This window comes from Merops nubicus, unplaced genomic scaffold (assembly GCF_000691845.1).
Source record: "Merops nubicus isolate BGI_N331 unplaced genomic scaffold, ASM69184v1 scaffold8949, whole genome shotgun sequence".
Lineage (NCBI taxonomy): Eukaryota > Metazoa > Chordata > Aves > Coraciiformes > Meropidae > Merops > Merops nubicus.
The window spans coordinates 76,801-95,650 of NW_008633098.1; the positions used below are offsets into that span (position 1 = coordinate 76,801).

General features: G+C 43.8%; 1 protein-coding gene across 1 annotated transcript in view; it reads right to left on the bottom strand.

The window, feature by feature from the left end:
• The window catches only part of LAMA1 (laminin, alpha 1), a gene marked incomplete at its 5' end in the record, with an annotated part of 49,599 nt that extends 31,008 nt beyond the window's left edge, over positions 1-18,591 (bottom strand). The window contains 20 exon segments of the mRNA XM_008948133.1: positions 11-109; positions 1,472-1,614; positions 2,075-2,268; positions 2,512-2,598; positions 3,442-3,563; positions 5,489-5,626; positions 5,763-5,883; positions 6,891-7,018; positions 7,216-7,401; positions 7,960-8,139; positions 8,355-8,498; positions 9,906-10,142; positions 11,744-11,880; positions 13,129-13,309; positions 14,754-14,860; positions 15,319-15,530; positions 16,166-16,252; positions 16,937-17,064; positions 17,501-17,611; positions 18,480-18,591. Of these exon segments, the coding sequence (XP_008946381.1) occupies positions 11-109; positions 1,472-1,614; positions 2,075-2,268; positions 2,512-2,598; positions 3,442-3,563; positions 5,489-5,626; positions 5,763-5,883; positions 6,891-7,018; positions 7,216-7,401; positions 7,960-8,139; positions 8,355-8,498; positions 9,906-10,142; positions 11,744-11,880; positions 13,129-13,309; positions 14,754-14,860; positions 15,319-15,530; positions 16,166-16,252; positions 16,937-17,064; positions 17,501-17,611; positions 18,480-18,591 (2,854 nt within the window).
• Positions 18,592-18,850: the final 259 nt, after the last annotated feature.

The window sequence follows — 18,850 nt, forward strand, 5'->3', positions numbered from 1 at the left end:
TGGCACCTACCTCTTCATGCAGCTGATGGATTCTCCCTGATAAACTCAGAAGAGTTTCTCTTGCTGTAGCTAATGAGTGAGATGGATCTTTTCTAGGAACTAGAGACCCCTAGAAGAAATAAGAAGAAACACCAAACTGTAACTTAAAGACTGGGCACAAAAGGGCAAATAGAATGTTTCAGTGTTGTGGATCCAGGAAAGTTTGGGGAAGAAAACTTTTATTTATATGTTTTAAGTGACTGATTTGCAAAGCATGTAAGGGGACAAAGTAATTGCAGTTCCTCTTCATTTTTCTTAAGTAGGGAAACAAGGATCCAGCCATGCTCTACTCAACTGGGTAATAAGAAAGCAACAACTTCTGCCTTCCTGATTCTGTTTCACCACAGTCTGAGATGCCCAAAGAAGCCACTTTGAGATGTTCCAAGGCCCCTCAGATTAAATGCTTCCACTTATTCCTACAGCAGCTGCTGTTTCAGCAGCTGGTCTTGCCAGAAAAACTGCATCTAGGGAGTCACTGCAAGGATGACTCTGGAGGGCTCTATGTTTCCAAGTCAAAACCCAACGTGTGGAGCTCAGGAGTTCAGCCCTGCAGACAATAAAGCAGCACAAGCAGCCCTGCAGAACCACTATGAAAAAATATCAGGCTGTATTTGGCTTCAAGGTCACCTCCAAATTGCTCTACAGGGCAATAAATGGCCCATTGTATCCATGTGTGTCATGGCTGACAGGGTCAAGGCTTGCAACAGAACAGCACTTTCTGCAAAGAAACTTAAGGCACCTCTTACAAAGAGGGTGATTCTTGGCCAAGTTATTTTTAGATTTCAGATGTTTCAGAGCCAAACACTGTAAATGCCATCAAAAGTATCATTTTGCCCAAGTTTTTTTTTAAGAAGTGATACACAGGATTATCCAGCAGCCTTCTGTCAAAGGAAAAATTCAGAGTCTTCCTCAGCATGGGAAAGAACAAGTGACAGAGAGACAGAAGGCAGGGACACCTCCCACTAGAGCAGGTTGCTCAGAGCCGCATCCAGCCTGGTCTTCAACACCTCCAGGGATGGAGCATCCACTGGGCAGCCTGGGCCAGGGTCTCACCACCCTGAGGGAAGAACTTCTTCCTCATACCTAATCTAAATCTTTCCTCTTCCAGTTTGAAGCCATTACCTCTCATCCTATCCCTCCAAGCTCTTGGAAAAAGTCCCTCCCCAGCTCTCTTGTAGGCCTCCTTCAGATACTGGAAGGCCACAAGAAGGTGTCCCCAGAGCTTTCTTTTTTTCCCAGGCTGACCAACCCCAACTCTCTCAGACCTTCTAGAACCACAAAATTCAGTATTCCATCCTTTAAGGGAGAGAGGAGCAGGAAGGAAAGTTTTCCCCAGTCAACCTGGAAGCATCCTCCATCTCAGAACATCTCAGGTAGAACCTTTCAGTGCTGGACACTCTCAGTATTTCTACCATTTGTGAAATCTTTTTACCTTCAGATGTTTTGTTGCATTCTCCAGCTCTGAGAGCATCCCATAAGGCACACGAGCAACACCAGTGAGGTTCACAGCAAGTATGGCCATGCTGAGGTCATCCAAGCTGTTCAACAAGACTCCTGTGCAGTTGTCATCACAAGCTAGATCAAAACAGTTTAAGAAGAAACAAAATGAGTATTAAAAAGAAGCCACCATATACTTAAATTTATTATACAGCTTATTCAGCCTGTTTAGCTGTGTCACTATAAATCCAGGGTGATGCCAGTGCCACTGACACTCAAAGGGAGGACAAGAAACTCAAGCCTACAGTGATTTAATTCCATTTATTCCTGGGGTTTATTTGGTTGTTTCTTTTTTGTAACTCACACAAAGCAAATTCTGAACCCTAAATCCCAATTTATTGTAAAATCAGATCACTCCACTTGCTGTGTCTTTCTTTGATCCACTCTCTCATAAGGAATGACATGATTATTTATTGGGAGACCATGATTCATTATTTCATAGAATGAATAGAGCTTATCATCAGGAATTCAAGGAATAATCCCATGCATCTAAATACCACTGGGCTAGACCCAAGCAAAGAATTGAGAAGCCACCTACAGACACACTCCTCTCCCAGAAGCAGATGCCTGGGCTCACACTCCTGGCAGAGCTGTCCTGTCACTCCAGGCTTGCAGAGGCACTGCCCAGTGGCAGGGTCACAGTGAGGGTGAAGAGAGCCACTGGGATGGCACCCACAGGGGTGGCAGCTGCCACCAGGCAGCTGAGGGTCACCGTGGTAGCCCAAGGAGCACCTACAGGGGGAGGAAGGGGACACTGAGCACCAGGGATGGTCACCACAGAGTCAGATGTTGTGTTTTGCATTGAGAATCTCTGATAGGTTTTTAATTAAGTGTCTTAACAAATCACTAATTCACAGGACTCATCCATGTATTTCTATGAACACTGAATAATCCATTCCAAGGACAAAGGTGGCTCTTGTTCATCAAACTGCTCTGGGGAGCTGGGAATAAATGGGAATGTCTCCTGGGACTCACCTTTCACAGTACTGCCCCTCATACCCTGGGAGACAGGCATCACAGTGGTAATCCCCAGCACCTCTCAGCACACAAGTGGGACTAAAACTGGAGGAAGGATAAACAATCACCTGCTAGCACAGAAATGGGAGATCATACAGAGAAAGAAAACACTGTCAGGTCCAATAGTGCCAGCAGCAGCAGCATCCTCTGCTCCATCTGATGCTGCACTCTGGAATTTGCACTTTAAATTGTGTTTCTTAAGCAGTTTGCTTTCCCAGTGCTGCTTAATTAGTGGCTAATTGGCTATAGCACCTTCTGGCCTTAAAAAGCTCAGGCAATGAAATGTGGATGCTGCTTGGGAGGGCTGTAGTGTGTATCTAACAGACTTGCATGAGAACATCAGAGTGGCCAGGCTCTGCTTCAGCTGCCCCAAAAGCTAACAACAAATGTGCTTTTCAGGCTTCTGGAGAAAAAAAAATGTATATAAAAATGCCTGCACAGCATTTTGACTTTCTAAATATGGAGTTAACTGTTCCTCTGCCAAACAAATACTTGTAGAAATTACAAACAAAAGAGGACTTGTTCTTCCTCTAGGGTTGAGCTCATGAAAAGCTCCTGCCTGGACTGGAAGTGACCTGAAGCTTTGGAAATACAAAAGCATTGTTTTTTTAAATGAAGAGACTAACATTTGAAAGGAAAACAGAGCAACTCAGAAAACATTCTGTGCAGCTGATCTGTTTTTAGAGAAAAAAAAAAATTGACTTATCCATCAGTTAATCTTTTCAGTTTAAAGCCTCAGCTGCCACTAGCTGTGAACAACTCAGAAGCTCTGAGCAGCTCAGGGAGTCTTCAAAGATCCAAAAATTAAGAAAATGTGATGATAACGAAGCAGATCAAGAGAAATTGAGGATGTTAAAATGTACACTGGATTTTCTAAGCTCTGGTTACCTGACAGGGTTGGCTCTGGGACAGGCACAAGGGGAACAGTCACTGGCAGATCCAAGCACTTCCCCATAGTAGCCTGGGGCACAAGCACTGCAGTCATCACCAACTGTGTTATCTCTGCAGTTCTGAGACACAAAAAGGAACTCAGACAGCTTAAAAACAACCACAAAACAACAAAAGGAACTCTATCTCCCCCCTCCCAAGGCAATAAATGTATAGTTTCCACCAGTCATCTTAAATTGTCCTTACCCATGGGTCAGCATTCTCTGAGTGGAGGAACTTTTTATGCAATAAGCAGAATTCCAGCAAATTTTCTCTTATGGGAACACCCCCTCCAGCAAGGCTGACCTAATTTCTGCTCCAAATTTCCATTCAGGTTTATATATTTCTGCTTTTATTAACCCAAGGTGAGGAAACCCCAGTATAAGGAAAAAAAAAACTCCTGAAAAAAAATTAAGCAACTGCTGAAAAAATGACCCAGGATACCTGGATGAAAAATATGTTTCAATTTACAGCAAATGCATTTGAAGGAGGAGCATCCACAGTTTGACTTCACAGACATTACATCTCTTTTGTCAACAGTACTGGCCAGCAGCCAGTGATATTTTTTTGGTTTAAAAAAAAATCATCAAAATGATTCTATGATTCTAGCATTTCACTGACTAGTCCCCCAAGTGAATAAAATTCAGTTTATCCTTTTTTTTTTCCTTTTTTTGATTGGTATTCTTGCAAGCGTGCACATTCTAGGGGTTAGTTGAAGATAATAAGTTGTAGCAATGCAGGAGCAGATGTCAGAGGTGATAAATCATCTCTTTTACCTACTCTGCTCAGCTAGAAATGTCTCAGTAGTCACCTCAACACATCAGTGACCTGCAGCTCCTGCAACAAGAAGCTGAGAGGAGGAGTGACTAGAGTTCACTGAAAACCTTCATGTCTGGGCCCTGTAGAAATAAGAACCACCCTTCTTACTCAGGAGATACAAACCTGAAGGCCAACAAATGGTTTACAACAGCCTGAGGGGCTCAGGAATCTCACTTTAAAACCCCCTTCAGGAATGAATTACACAGATGCCTTTGAGCTAACCAGTAGTAACTCCTGGGAGACCCTGCTGCAGACTTCCAGGAGTGAAAAGGGGCTGAGAAGAAAGATGGGGACAGACTTTTTAAGAGGATTTGTAGTGATAGGATGAGGGGTAATGGCTTTAAACTGGAAGAAAGTAGATTTAGGATAGATTATGAGGAAGAAATTCTTCACAGTGAGGGTGGTGAGCCCCTGGCCCAGGCTGCCCAGAGAGGTGGTCGCTGCCCCATCCCTGGAACCATCCCAGGGGAGGTTGGACACAACTCTGAGCACCCTGCTCTAGCTGGGGATGTCCCTGCTCAGTGCAGGGGGGTTGGACTGGATGACCTTAAAAGGTCCCTTCCCACCCAAACCATTTTATGACTTACAGCCTTATTTATAGCTGAGAATTTGCTGCCCATCAGGCTGTCAGCCCACAAGAGAAGCAATGTGTTAGACAGATGTGGCCCCTCTTATTTTGGGATAAAAGGAGAGAAATGAGCAAAGCTGAGGTCTCTCTTTTTATACCTTCAGTCTCTGGGAGTTAAAAATGCCTCACTTCAAGCTGCCCAGAGGATTCTCTTCCTGCAGAGGCAAAGAGTTTGACTTGGAGTTAAGTCTGTGGTTTGTGTTCTGTCTTCTTGCTTCCTTTACTGCTTTTTTTGTGGGACTAAGTAGCCCTTGGTCAGACCAAGATGCCTAAAAAACCTCACAGAGAAACAGAGAAGCTGAACTGACACTTGAGTTCTTTTTAAAGCAATAATAAAACTCAAATAATTCTTGATTTTGAAAACATCAGTGCCCCCAAAGATGGATAATTTTACTGAATGGACTCTAAGGGAAATAATACTGAGATTTTCTAGCCTTGGGGGTGTATTAATACTTTATTCTGTTATTACAGCTAAATATTCCTCCCAGAAACTCCTTCCCTAGGTCACTGCCATTGTATTCTCTGGTGAAATCAACAGAAACATGTATAAATGGTACATACCAAGCACTTCCCAGTCTCAGGATCACAGGTTTCACTGTGGTTGTGGCACTGACATGGCACACAAGGTGCTATCAGAGCATGGGGCTCTTTTACACCAAGTTCTGGGTGCTTTCCCCTGTAGTAGCCTGGAGCACAGCTCTGTTTGTAAAGGGAATTGGAAAAAAAATAGGAGATCAAGCTATCAAACAATCTATCAACAATTACAAATGATTTCAAAAGTAATTTTTTATTATTTCATTCTCAGACACAGATAAAGGGGTCAAAGCTTCTGTACCTGACAGGACAATCCAGCATAACCAGCAGGACATCTACATTGCTCTACAAGATGAGCTCTGCCTCTGCCCAGATGCCTTTCTTCAAACCTCACTGCAGTTTCCATTGAGATATTTGCAATCCTACAACACATAAGCAGAAACAAGCAGCAACATCTAGAAAGTTCTAGCACCAAAACTGAGATCTCAATAGTTCTATGCTTCAAGGTCAAGGTTGCCAAACAAAATCTTCCATGATCCCCTTTTCCCTGTGCAAATATCTCTGTGAAATCTGAATATTCTTTACTTATTGATGGGATTTCAGGACCTACAATGAATGTATCTGAAGTATTTAAAAGTAAATATTGAAAAGATTGATTCCCATTGGCCTGCAAAACTTGACAAAGCCACCATGCAAGAGTATGTATTTCTGTCTCAGAAACACTAGAGAGGAATACATCTGGTTTCTCCCACAAAGTTTTGGACAGAGGTAACAAAAAAAAAGAGAGTTATGGGGGTGTGAATCAAAAATCAGCCCAAATCTGGAGGTGGAACCACACTGGTCACAGCTGGGAAGATGGACAGATGTTGGGTTTTCATTGGATCCACCTCTGTGTGTCCTGCTAGCTTCTGAACTGACAGATGTCATGCCCAAATCCCACCATCATCATCATTAGCAACCTAGTTCTGCCCAAATTAGCAGCAAAATGCCACAATTCTGAGGTGGGAGTATTTTCCTACCACTGTTCATGAAGCTACAGGAGAGACCTAGACTGATACAAACCCAAAAACTCAGAGGACTGTGTGTTTCAACTGAGAAAAACAACCAAAAAAAATTCAATACTCAATATTAGATGGGAAATAAATGATTTAGAATCATCTCACTATATCATCCATCAGCCTGCAAGGTCCTGGGCTGCTTCAGGGGCTTTTCTACCCAAGTAAGCAGCAGAGGCACTGTTAAAGAGAGATTCTACTGCTGTTAGAGGTCATTCATGTTTTCTTGTGAGAGGAAGAACAAAAGTCACCAACAGTACATTGGAAATGTCTCTAATTTGAGTTAAATCTTGCCTGTATCACTCAGGACTATTTCTAGGTTAAATCACAGCAGATGCAATACAAGAAATGAATGCAATCAGAGGATGTTTTACCTGCTTTGCTGCAGCCCTTGGCCATAAGCTGCCTTGATGAGGATGTATTCAACATTGCTCAGCACTGCCATGAAGTCAGGACGTGAGACAGGCTCATCTGACACAGAGTTAAAATACTTCCAGGAATCCTAGGGGAACATAACACCCACTGACCCAAAATTCTTCCTCTAGATTAGAGCTAAGAGATCAAGAACTCACACCACTCTTCCCATGTGCAGCTCACAACAGGTGATGTGTTCAAAGTATTGTGTTAAATATGTAGATTTTCTTTATAAAAGCTCATAAAACAAAGGGAATATTTCCAAACCCATTTTTTTTGGCTTACCTCCTTCATTTCTACTTCCTTGTCAGTTCTTACTCCATTTTCTGGAGGAGGGATATCTACATAGATGACCAACTTGCTGTTGTGACCTCCTTTCATTAGGATCTGTGGCTCAAAATTGGAGGTCCCAAAGCCATCCAAAGCAAAAAAAGCAACAGTATATCTCAGCTTCCCTCCATAAGCCAGGAGCTGTTTGGGTAAAAATTATCACTTTTAGTTGTTGCAAGGTTAGAGCTACTAGCTGAAAATATTTTAACATCATCAGAAGACTTGGGAACTGTCAGTTCTTAGAATAATTGGCAATAAAATGTGAAAATAGACTTAAACTCAGGAGTTTTTGCACTGAGGTTAATCCATATTTCTAAAAAGCAGTCTCAGTTTCTTCTTTTAGGTGTGCACTCCATTTTCATTTCATCCCTTGCAACAGATTCCATGATCTATACAAGGAATCTAACACCAAGGTTCAAAACTTTTGGGTTTCTAGAGTAAAATTGAACACATCCCTCTTTTCCCACCATATCTGAAGAGTAATATGGTCACAAAATATGGGTGTAACCAATTTACAGGCTCAAGGAAAATCTCATTGGGAAAGGGTAATGTAAACATGGATTCTGCTTTCTATAAGCCCTGAATGTTTAGAAAATTATGACCTACAAGAACAGAACTAATGCAGAAAAATGTTATCAAAAGAAAGTGACTGTTAGAGAAAATGATCTATAAAATAGTCTAATTATTTAATCCTCTTACCTGGTCCCCCTGGAACTGCTCTGGTAACCTCCAGTAAAATGTTTCTGTATTTAAGTACTCCCTGACTATGGCAGCATCCAGTAAAACATCAGGAAACTGTGAAAATACTCCTTCAACTGTTCCTGTCAGGTTGCTCTGGGCTACTACACGCAGAATGGACTGAGCTGGAGTTAAGGTGATCTGCAACACAAAGAGCAAAAGAGTCCTTCAACAAAAATACTCTCTCTCAGTGTATTGTAGGAGGGTTTGGGTGAGAAGGGACCTTTCAAGGTCATCCAGTCCAACCCCCCTGCAGGGAGCAGGGACATCTGCAGCTAGAGCAGGGTGCTCAGAGCTCCATCCAACCTCCCCTGGGATGGTTCCAGGGATGTTCCCTGTCTTTTAAGTTTACTTACAGGAATTCTCACGTGATCTTCCACTTCCAGACAAAAGGTGGACATCCCAAAGCAGAAGCATGGAGTGCAACCTAGAGCATTGTCAGCAGACAGAGCAAAGGTTCCAGGTTTACATTCACTGCACTGGAGACCAAATACATTTTCCTGGAGGAAACAAAAAAAACCCCAAATGTAACAGCATATTCATGTCACTTCATTTTCCAATGCCTAAAAAACAAATTAAAATAGGCAGAAATTGTGGAATATTCAAACTAAACTCATGTATTTGAATTTGTGGCAAAAATTAACAGCTGTACATTCCCATTTAAGGCTGGAAATTTCTTCCCTCCATCTAGAAAATGGGGTTTCAAAAGCCAAAAAAGCTTCTCAGTAGGAATAGGAATGAAGGGACTGGGGGTCTTTAAGGCCAGGCTGGAGGAGGCTCTGGGCAGCCTGATCTAGTGGGAGGTGTCCCTGCTCATGGCAGAGGGGTTGGAACTGGGGGATCCTTGTGGTCCCTTCCAGCCCTGACAGATTCTGATCTGTTTTAGCAGAGGACTTTAGAGCCCTAATGGCTCCAGGGTTGGACTTGATGATCTTGGAGGTCCCTTCCAACCTAAAGGATTCTATGATTCTATGACCTATTTCCAAGTGTTTTGTTTTACTCTCAGTTCCCAAGTGATAAGTCCAACTTGAAGAAACACCCAAAACTAGTCAGTGCCCACTTTAACCAGCACCTTTCAGCAGAAGACTGGAAGGAGACTGATGAAGGCACATTTGTTGCCTTGAAGGAAGTTCTATCACTCAGTCTTTCAAGAATAGTTTCCATATGAGCAGGAGGAGAAACTTCTTTGTTGTGAGGGTGCAGAGCCTGGAGCAGCTGCCCAGAGAGGCTGTGGAGTCTCCTGCTCTGGAGAGATCCCAAACCCTCCTGGCTGTGACCCTGGGCACCCTCCTGTGGGTGAGCTGCTGGAGCAGGGGGTGGGATGAGATGATCTCCAGAGGTCCCTTCCCACCCCACCACGCTGGGACTGTGTGACTTTCATTTGGATTTTCAAAAGAACAAGCTACATCATCTGAATCAACATGCTGGTCCCAAAGCTGCCAAAACCAGAAGCAGCTTCTCTGCCCTTGAGTTTCCTTTGTACAATGAGGATAAGAACAGAGCAGATTTTTCACTGGAGTTTTGTACCATGCAATTAGTTTTTTTCAGTATCTTCCCATTGAGCTGTACTCAGAAGAATTCCTAGATTTTATGAAGGAATATTTTTCCCTGGCTTGAGGCAGAGGCATTTTCTCTGCATTGCTCATTGCAACATGATGCTTTTACCTCTTGCAGCTGGTTCTTCTCCAAACTTCTATGTGTACAGAGAAAACTTTTATATAACAACTAAAAAACAACAGGTATGAGTTAAACTATTGTATTTTGCCTTGCAAAGAGCCCCAATAATAATAGTTCATAACTCATACTAGTTCATCCCTCAGATGCATTGTTTCTTAGTGGAAATAAGGTGGAATATTTATGTGGAATATATAATGTGGACCCCAAAAGGGTCTGAAATACTTCAGTACCTTGCAGGTACAGATGCCAGTTTCTTCTTCACAGCCACAGAGTCCTTCAGTGTCATCACAGGTGTCTGCTCTGGTTCCACTCACATCACAGTCACAGGCCACACAGTCTGGGTAGTCCCTGTAGCCCAGGGCACACTTGGAACAGTCTTGGCCTCCAAATTCAGCTTTGCACTGGCATTGACCTGTCAGCACATCACACTGGAGACTGGTTGAACCACTGTGGCTACAGTTGCAAGCCTTGGGTGAAGAGAAGAAATGGTCATAAATCAGGAGATTTTTAACAAGAGTTTTGTGAAAACACAACCACAGGAAAATTAGAGTGGCCCTTAAAACTCAGTGTTCATCACCAGCTGCTGGACAGTAATAAAAGGGAAGAACTTTCACATAGAAATGAGGCTGTTTGGTTGGAATTGAACAAAGAACTGTATTTACAGTAAACAGTGGAGAACAAAAAGCAAGAAGGTTTGTTGATACCCAAATCTAGGCTGGGAATCAAAGGAGTTGAAGGAATGTGTTCCAAGGGGAAAAAAAAATACAAAAGGCTTTATTTAAAACAACAGGTGTTGAGTGCAGGAAGTAAATGAAATTAAAATAGCATTTTATAAGTGTTGGATGGATGAAAACTACAAATGTAATAATTTTATACATATAATAGAAAGGAAAACCTTAACACTGACACACACAAAGACCCCCAAATCTCTTGGCATCACTGTATCTCCTTTACCAATCTCCACAAGTTTGGTGTTCCCCATCAATACTCTGCATTAAGCAGTTTTCACTCAGGACTAGGGTTCTACACTGCCTGGTCTGATGCACTTCATGACCAACAAATTGACCACTGTAGCTCCCAGGTCCTGCCAAAAGTCTACAGCTCTGAGCACCAAAGGTCTACTTTAAATAGCATCATAATAGGAAATATCTACACGTGGTTTAAATCTCTCCTGTGATAAATAGAAATAAAGACTCTAAGGTAAAGACTGGTAGCTAAGGAAGTTGTCAGAAATCACTAAGACTGTAAAAAAAAAAAAGATATGACTATTTTATCATCCTTACTCTAAAAAAATTAAAGAGAGAAAAAAGAAAACCATCTGGCTGGTGCTTGTACTTGTCAAGTCCTTAGTGCATATAATAACAGACCCTGTCAAGCTGCTGCTCTTTGTGGTTTCTCCAGTGAAATTACCCATGGTATTCATGTCATTCTGAGGCTTTTTACAAAATCTCAACATTGATAAAATAGAGCTTGGCCCAGTGCCACATCTGTCAGGAGTTTACTGCAGGAAACTCATGATGTCAATGGTTGCTTCTCCTTGAATCTGCACTGAGTTGTCATTTCATTGCTTCATCATAAATATTGAGATAATGGGAGTTACCCTTGTTCCATTCCTAAAACATTCACCACCTTATATGATTTTAACTTTAAAATATTCAGGGGAAAAAAGCATGCAGAGGTTTAAGATGAGCTAGATTTCCTTGTCCTTAAACCCACAACATCATCACTCTTGGATGAGCACAGAAGCTACGTTGCCTGATGCCAGCTTTTTTTTATAAATCTATTTTAGTATCACCATTTAAGCAGTTAAAAGTTAGAATGCACACTTCAAAGTCTGAATATGATGGATGCACCTATCAAGAATAGCTACTGTGATCCATATTTTCAAGGACAGCATTCTTAGAAGGTTCCTCTGACACTTTACAGTCTGAATATTTATTTTTAATAGGAGCGTGTTGCCCTTGGAGGCATAGGATAAAAAAAAGGAGGTTTTTCAACACCAATTCTGACACCAGCATAAGGCAAATTGCTTTCACCAGCCATGGCTCCTCTGCCAAGCCCACCCTACCTTGCAGCCAAATTTAGGAGAGAGTCCCCAGTGATTTTCTTCACAGAGTTCACATTTTGGTCCCCGAGTGTGAGGGGGACAAATGCACTGGCCAGAATCTGCATGACAGTTGTTCTGGGTGTGAGCACAGTCACAGGCTGCAAGAAAAACAGGGAAAAAACATTAAATATCTTTTTTATAGCTAAAGAAATTGTGATCTCCAGGACCACTGAGAGTCTTTTCTTAGTTATTCAGTACAGTTCATTCATTAGACTATGAATAAAGCAGGTGAAAGGATTAATCTCAGGATTTTGTACTTTCCAAGAATTTTGCTTAGTGAATTACTCCTGTGAGGACAGGCTGAGAGAGTTGGGGTTGTTCAGCCTGGAGAAGGCTCCAGGGAGACCTTCTGGTGGCCTTTCAGTGCTTAAAGAAACAACCTGCTCTAGCTGCAGATGTCCCTGCACTAGATGACCTTAAAAGGTCCCTTCTAACCCAAAGTATTCTATAGTTCTGTGAATAAGGGCTGGATAACTGTTTTTATAATCACTATTTGCTGCAGGAAGCACATGGCTGTTTAAGAAATGGGACACTATTCCTGCTAAAAAGCAAATAATTAAGAAAAGTTGTTTCATTAATTGCTTTCATAACAGTGGCAAAGTTCTCAAGAGTGAAATCAATAAAGGTACCTAGAGATCTGGGGAGTTTTAGTCAAGAGACAGGATATATGTTTCAAAACATGATCCTATCAGGATCTCACCACAGATTTCATATTATTATACTATTTGAGGCATGAAAATAAATGTGCCTGTCAGGCTGGAGGAAAGGTTGGAACTCCTTTAGTGATATGGGTGATGAAAATGGCATCTTATTAAGATGAAAAATTAGGTTTGATGGCATCTTCTCTGTTTGGGTTACCACCAGCCTCTGTAGCATCACTAGAAATTGCACACACATTGCTGGGAAAATAGAGTCATCTATTAAAATATGTTATATATTTTAATATATTCTACATTAAAATATATATTATATTTTCCAGAATTAAAAAGAAAACATCTGTCAGAGTAGGAGCTCTTCACTTTTTCTTGCAGAAAAAATAAAAAGAAGTTTCTATTCTCTGCAAAGGACTGAAGAGTTTTGAAAAAAGAAAGACAAAGGAGCTATTGAGGGTGTAACACTTCTCTGATACAACTTTTATGTGTTGTTGTTTCCCAGGCACCACCTTTTACAAGGAACCACACAACAAGCAAGCAAAGAAACATTTTATCCCACAGCTGAATCAGAGTATGAGGAAACTGTTCTTCCATTTTTCTCTCCGCACTCATCAAAAAGCCAGACTTTAACATCAAATATGTTGCTGAAAACCACTCCAGATTAAACAAAAAGGATGCTGGGTTAGAGCTTACGTGTGCAGCCACCGTGCTGGAAGGTGTGGAAGCCATGAGCACAACGGTCACACTTCTCTCCAGCCACTCCTGGTCCACAGTGACACTGGCCCTGGTGGTCGCAGTCCTCGGAGGCTGAGCCAAGCTGGCTGCAGTTGCAGGGAATGCAGCCAAGCCCAGCCAGCAGCCCATAATAACCACCCTGGTGGGGAGGAAGCAAACACATCTCAGCTAGAGTTCAAAAAATTCTTGAAAACAAGATGATGTAGATTAAAAAAAAAATATGATGTTATTTTCTTTTCTTTCTTTTTATTTCTTTTCCCTGCTGTCTGAGCTGCTCGAATATTCTTCAGTGCTGTGGGGGAACTCCCAGAGCCCCAGCAGGGTGGGGTGGGAAGGGACCTCTGGGGGTCATCCCACCCCCCCCCCTGCTCCAGCAGCTCCCCCAGGGTCACAGCCAGGAGGGTTTGGGATCTCTCTAGAGCAGGAGACTCCACAGCCTCTCTGGGCAGCTGCTCCAGGCTCTGCACCCTCACCCCAAAGAAGTTTCTCCTCCTGCTCAGGTGGCACCTCCTGGGTTCCAGTTGGTGCCCATTGCCCCTTGTCCTGTCACTGGGCACCACTGACAGAGTCTGGCCCCAGCCTCTCAACATCCATCATCCTCTAGACTGAGCTCTTCACTGTTCCCAGCTGTATGCAAGTATGCATTGGGATAAAAAAAACCAACCAACCAAAAAAAAACACTGAAATGGTCTCATGGTCCTCTCATCAGTGAGACTTCTACATTTTACAGCCTGAAGTTATTTTAACTCAGACCTGGAGGCCTAATCCTGAGCCCTGAGGTGTGGGTGGGCTGTGCTATCAGGCACAGATTTCTGTGAACGTGCAGGAGAGACCAGAGCAGAGCAGGTCAGTGGTCTGTGGGGCACATGGGTCAAAAGGCAACCAGCTGGGCTGGCCCATGGGCAGGAACTGGGCACAGACTCCCTGCTCTGGTCTCTGAGGCTGTTCCACACTTGGCAGAGGCTGGAAACTGCTGTTTCCTATCAGCCATGAATATCTGTTTGTTCTCACAACAGGCCTGTGTCTAGCTGAGTCCCTTTCTGGTGCTCAGCCATGGTGTATTTATCATCACCAACCCCATTCTCTCAGATGGTCCCACTTCACTTGAAGGAGGACAGCACCAAGATCCCTTCAGGCCTGTTAGTAGTGTCCAGTTTCTTTTTTTGGGTAAGCCAACACGACTGCATGCTGGTGGGGAATTATAGAATTGTTTTGCTTGGAAGAGACCTTCAAGATCATCAAATTAAACAGTTCCCCCAGCACTGCCAGGTCCCCACTGCCCCGTGTCCCTCACACCACATCTCCACAGCTTGGAAACCCCTCCAGGGGTGGGGACTCCACCCCTGCCCTGGGCAGCCTGGTCCAAGGCTTGACAACTCCTTCCATGAAGACACAAGAGCCATCTCCACCTGCAAAAGGCTCTGCAGACAAACCTTTGGTCTCTGCTCCAGCAAAAAAACCCCTCTCCCCTGGATGTATTTGCTGCTATTCTCTCTATCTGCTCTAATCAACATCTAGAGATAAGCAGGAAGACCAAGGTAGAAGAAAAGGCAGCTCTTAGGAACTGATAAATATTTACTCACCAAGCACTGGTCACATCTCTCCCCAACCACATTTGCTTTGCAGTGACAGAAGCCTGTCTCATGATGACAAGTACTTGAGAGGGAACCATTCACATGGCAGGCACAGGCTTGTTTAAACAAGAAGAAATCAGGTAATTAAAAAAAAAATAATCATTTTTTTAATTCATTTGCTACAATACAGAATTCCACATTTGGTATAAAATGTATTTCACAGGTTTAGATCCTACAGAGGTTAAGATACTACAGCAAAACCTGTACCACACATTTGGGCTAAAAAGTAAAGGAAACAGCTCTGGGAAGAGATGACTTTTGAGAAGTTTGTTGCTTCCAGCCCTCCAGAAATAGGAAATGTCCACAGGTCACTGGAGGGACAGTGTGAAGCCAGCCAGGATGTTTCAGGAGTATGAAGTGGCAGATCCTAGCATAACACATTTCTTTCTCAACCCCCCAGTCTTCCTCCTGCACTTGGCAGCTCACAACTTGAAGGTTAACCCTTGCAGCAAAGGTGCAGAACCTCTTTGCCTGTTCTGTTCTTTCAATTTTGGGAGCACTACCAAGCACTCACCACGACAGCTCTTCTCAGTCACTGCATCTCCATAGTACCCATCAGCACACTTTTCACAGTGGTGACCTGCTGTGTTCCCCAGGCATTTCAGGCACTCTCCTGTGAAGGCATCACAGTGACCATCTTCTTCTGGGTTGACATTCCCATTGCATTCACAAGGGGAACAGGACTGTCCAGGAATGAGGGGGTTCCCATAGTAGCCATTAGCACACCTGAACCAGAGAATTCAAACTTTACCAGCTGGAACATCCTCAAGGCAAACACTCACCCCACCCAAGGGAGTTCTTCCTGCCAAGTTTTTGTCTAAAGTGTCTCTATCTCAAGCAAAGGCAAAATGGGAGGAAAAATTCCCTTGGGAATGTTCTGTACCTGTGGTATGGACTGTTCAAGGGTGGTAGAATCACAGGCTGGTTTGGGTGGGAAGGGACCTTTCAAGATCATCCAGTCCAACCCCCCTGCACTGAGCAGGGACATCCCCAGCTAGAGCAGGGTGCTCAGAGCCACATCCAACTTCCCCTGGGATGGTTCCAGGGATGGGGCATCCATGACATCCCTGGGCAACCTGGGTCAGGGGCTCACCACAATAAATCCCTCCCTTCCCTGTAGTCTAACTCTCCCCTTTTTAGTCTAAACCATCACTCCTTGTGCTGTCACAACAGGCTCTGCTATAAAGATTGTCCCTATCTTTCTTCTAGCCTCACTTTAAGTTCTAGAAATCCCCAAGGTCTCCCCCCCTGCAGCCTTTTCTTCTCCAGGGTGAACAACCCCAACTCTCTCAGCCTTTCTTCATGGGTAGGATGATGCACAGCAAGGATATAGGTGTTTTACCCAAAGTTAGTGTACATACCTTTCACACTGGGAACCAGTATAGCCTGGAAGACATTTGTCACAGACAATTCCACCTCTGTCACTCAGATGGCAAGTAGGACTGAAACTAGGGACAATATTGGTGGCAGTCAGGAGCCATACTCAGAATCACAAGACTCCTACAGACATTCAGTATCAAAGAATCCCAGCATGGGGGGGTGGGAAGGGACCTCTGGAGATCATCTCATCCAAACTCCCTGATAAAGCAGAGTTATCCACAGCAGGGTGCCCAGGGTCACAGCCAGGAGGGTTTGGGATCTCTCCAGAGCAGGAGACTCCACAGCCTCTCTGGGCAGCTGCTCCAGGCTCTGCACCCTCACACCAAAGAATTTTCTCCTCCTGTTCAGATGGAACTTCCTGGGTTCCAGTTTGCCCCTGTTGCCCCTTGTCCTGTTGCTGGGCACCACTGACAAGAGTCTGGCCCCAGCCTCTTGAACCCTACAGGCCCTTTAGCTCTTGCTCAGCACTGATTAGACCCCCTCTGAGTCTCCCCTTCTCCAGGCTGAGCAGCCCCAGGGCTCTCAGCCTGTCCTGGGCACAGAGATGCTGCAGTGCCCTCAGCACCTTCCTACCCTTATCCATCCTTGAAGTCCATGCACCTATCTATATAGGTCATTGCAAACTTTCCTAGTTTAACATCAATGCTTTCAACATTACAATATGTCAGAATAAAGTTCTCATTTTCAAAAACCCCTTGAGTTGTTTTTTTGAGTTTCAAGATGCAAAAGAAATGCTGAGGTAAGCAGCTCACCTGTTTGCAGCAGAGCTCAGGGGACATGCACAGGGCTGGCAGTCCTCAGGGGTTCCTTGGGATGGGTTTCCATAGAAGCCAGGCAAGCACTGATCACAGAAAGGCCCTGTCGTGTTGTGTTGACAGCCCTATGAGGCATGGGGAAAATGAAAATAAATCAATAACTCTTCTCCTATTTACTCTTGATGGTTTTTCAGCCCCTGAGGAGTCTGCATGGGGTCTAACACTCAAGGAGACGGCCACGAGGAACAGAGTAGAACTATGAAAATAAGTGGGGGGTTTTCCAAGATCTAACAGCAAATCCTGATTAGGTTTTCCCAGATTTTTGAATATTTTTACACCACAAAACTGGCCGTGATAAACTGAAACAAACTCTTTACTGAAGAAGACTTTAACGGATCCCTTCGGATATAATCTGAGGTAACCAATGAAAAGCAAGAAAAATAAACACTTGCCACCCATAGCTTGAAATTTATGGGTGCTGTAAATTTGTGTCCCACGACCCAAAAGCTCTAAATCCCTGAAGAGGAGCTGGCAACACAAAGACTTTGAAGGCTGACTTACAAAGCAAACGCCACGAACGTCACACTCAGTCGCATGCCCGTTGCACTTGCAGGGCTGACAAATGCCTCCAAAGAGTATTCCATCCACACGGTAGTACCCAGGGAGACAGGACTGAAAAGAAATCAGTGTAATGGGGGGGAAAAAAAAAAGCATTATGTGGGTTAAAAGCCCACATTAGAATGTTTTCTAAGAGCCCACTTCCGACCACCCACCATCTGACTCATTGGCGCTGGGGTAAGTGAATGCTCTGTCAGCTCTTTCTGGGGGTTGTTTTTCACTTGCACTGGATAAAGGGGATAAAAATTAACTCCATAAAACTTTAATTCAGCCCTTTGTCCCCCCCGAGGCACAGAAGTTGAGTTTTGTGCAGCTGAGTATGTGAAGCTCTTTACAGCAGGGCAATAAAAAGCAGATGTTCTACCTCCTCTGCAGAATCCTTAACGACGCTACAGCACAGGGCTTCAGAAGGAAATTATTTGTCAAATTAATGCCTGCTATTCTGCAGATGGTGCTCTGCCTCCCTGATCTTCTCTTCACAGAGATGTAAAACCTCGTGCAGCACACATTGGATCCTTGTGGGATCTTCCAAATGTGAGAATTCCTCCCTGCTACTAAGAGTCCTTATCTCCACCAGCTCAGTGACAGAGAACTGGAATAACCCACGCGTGGGTCAGATCCAGGCAGGTGTTATTAGTGGGCAAGGTGAGCTCCAAACAGCCCCCCAGATGCTCTCTCTGCAACACTGGTGTTCTGAAGTGATCATCATCTTTTAGTGCCACCAGATAGAATTCAAGAAATAAGTTTAAAATCTCCTCTAGGGTATCTGGAAGAAAACATCTACAGTGTTGTGTAGAGTAGAGCAGACAGCACTTCACCACAGAGCACTCATGGCAACATCATACAAGGAACCAGCCTTTAAAAGCTGGATTCTTTCAGAGAGGAGATCATTTTGCACACATAGAACACAGTAAGAGGTTACCTCACAGGATATTCCTGTGTAACCTTGAGGGCATTCACAGAACTCCACGTCTGGTGCTGAAGAAAGATCTATAACATTTGCACTTGCAGTATCCAGGGTCACGGAGTCCAACCTAGGACCAAACAGGAAAACATCACACTGTTTGTTTCCTCACACTTGATTTTTGGAAGAGTGATAGTTGGCTTCTAAGAGACCTGCCTGGCAGGGACAGCTGAGGACAGGCCCAAAATTCAGCTGTGAAAGAGACTGTGATCATCATTTTATCATTGCATTTGCCATTCTGGGGGCTGTGCCCCATTCTCCTGTGATCATTATTGTTACCACCATTGCCTCTTCTCCTGTGGTGGGGTTTAAACCAAACCTTCCCTTCT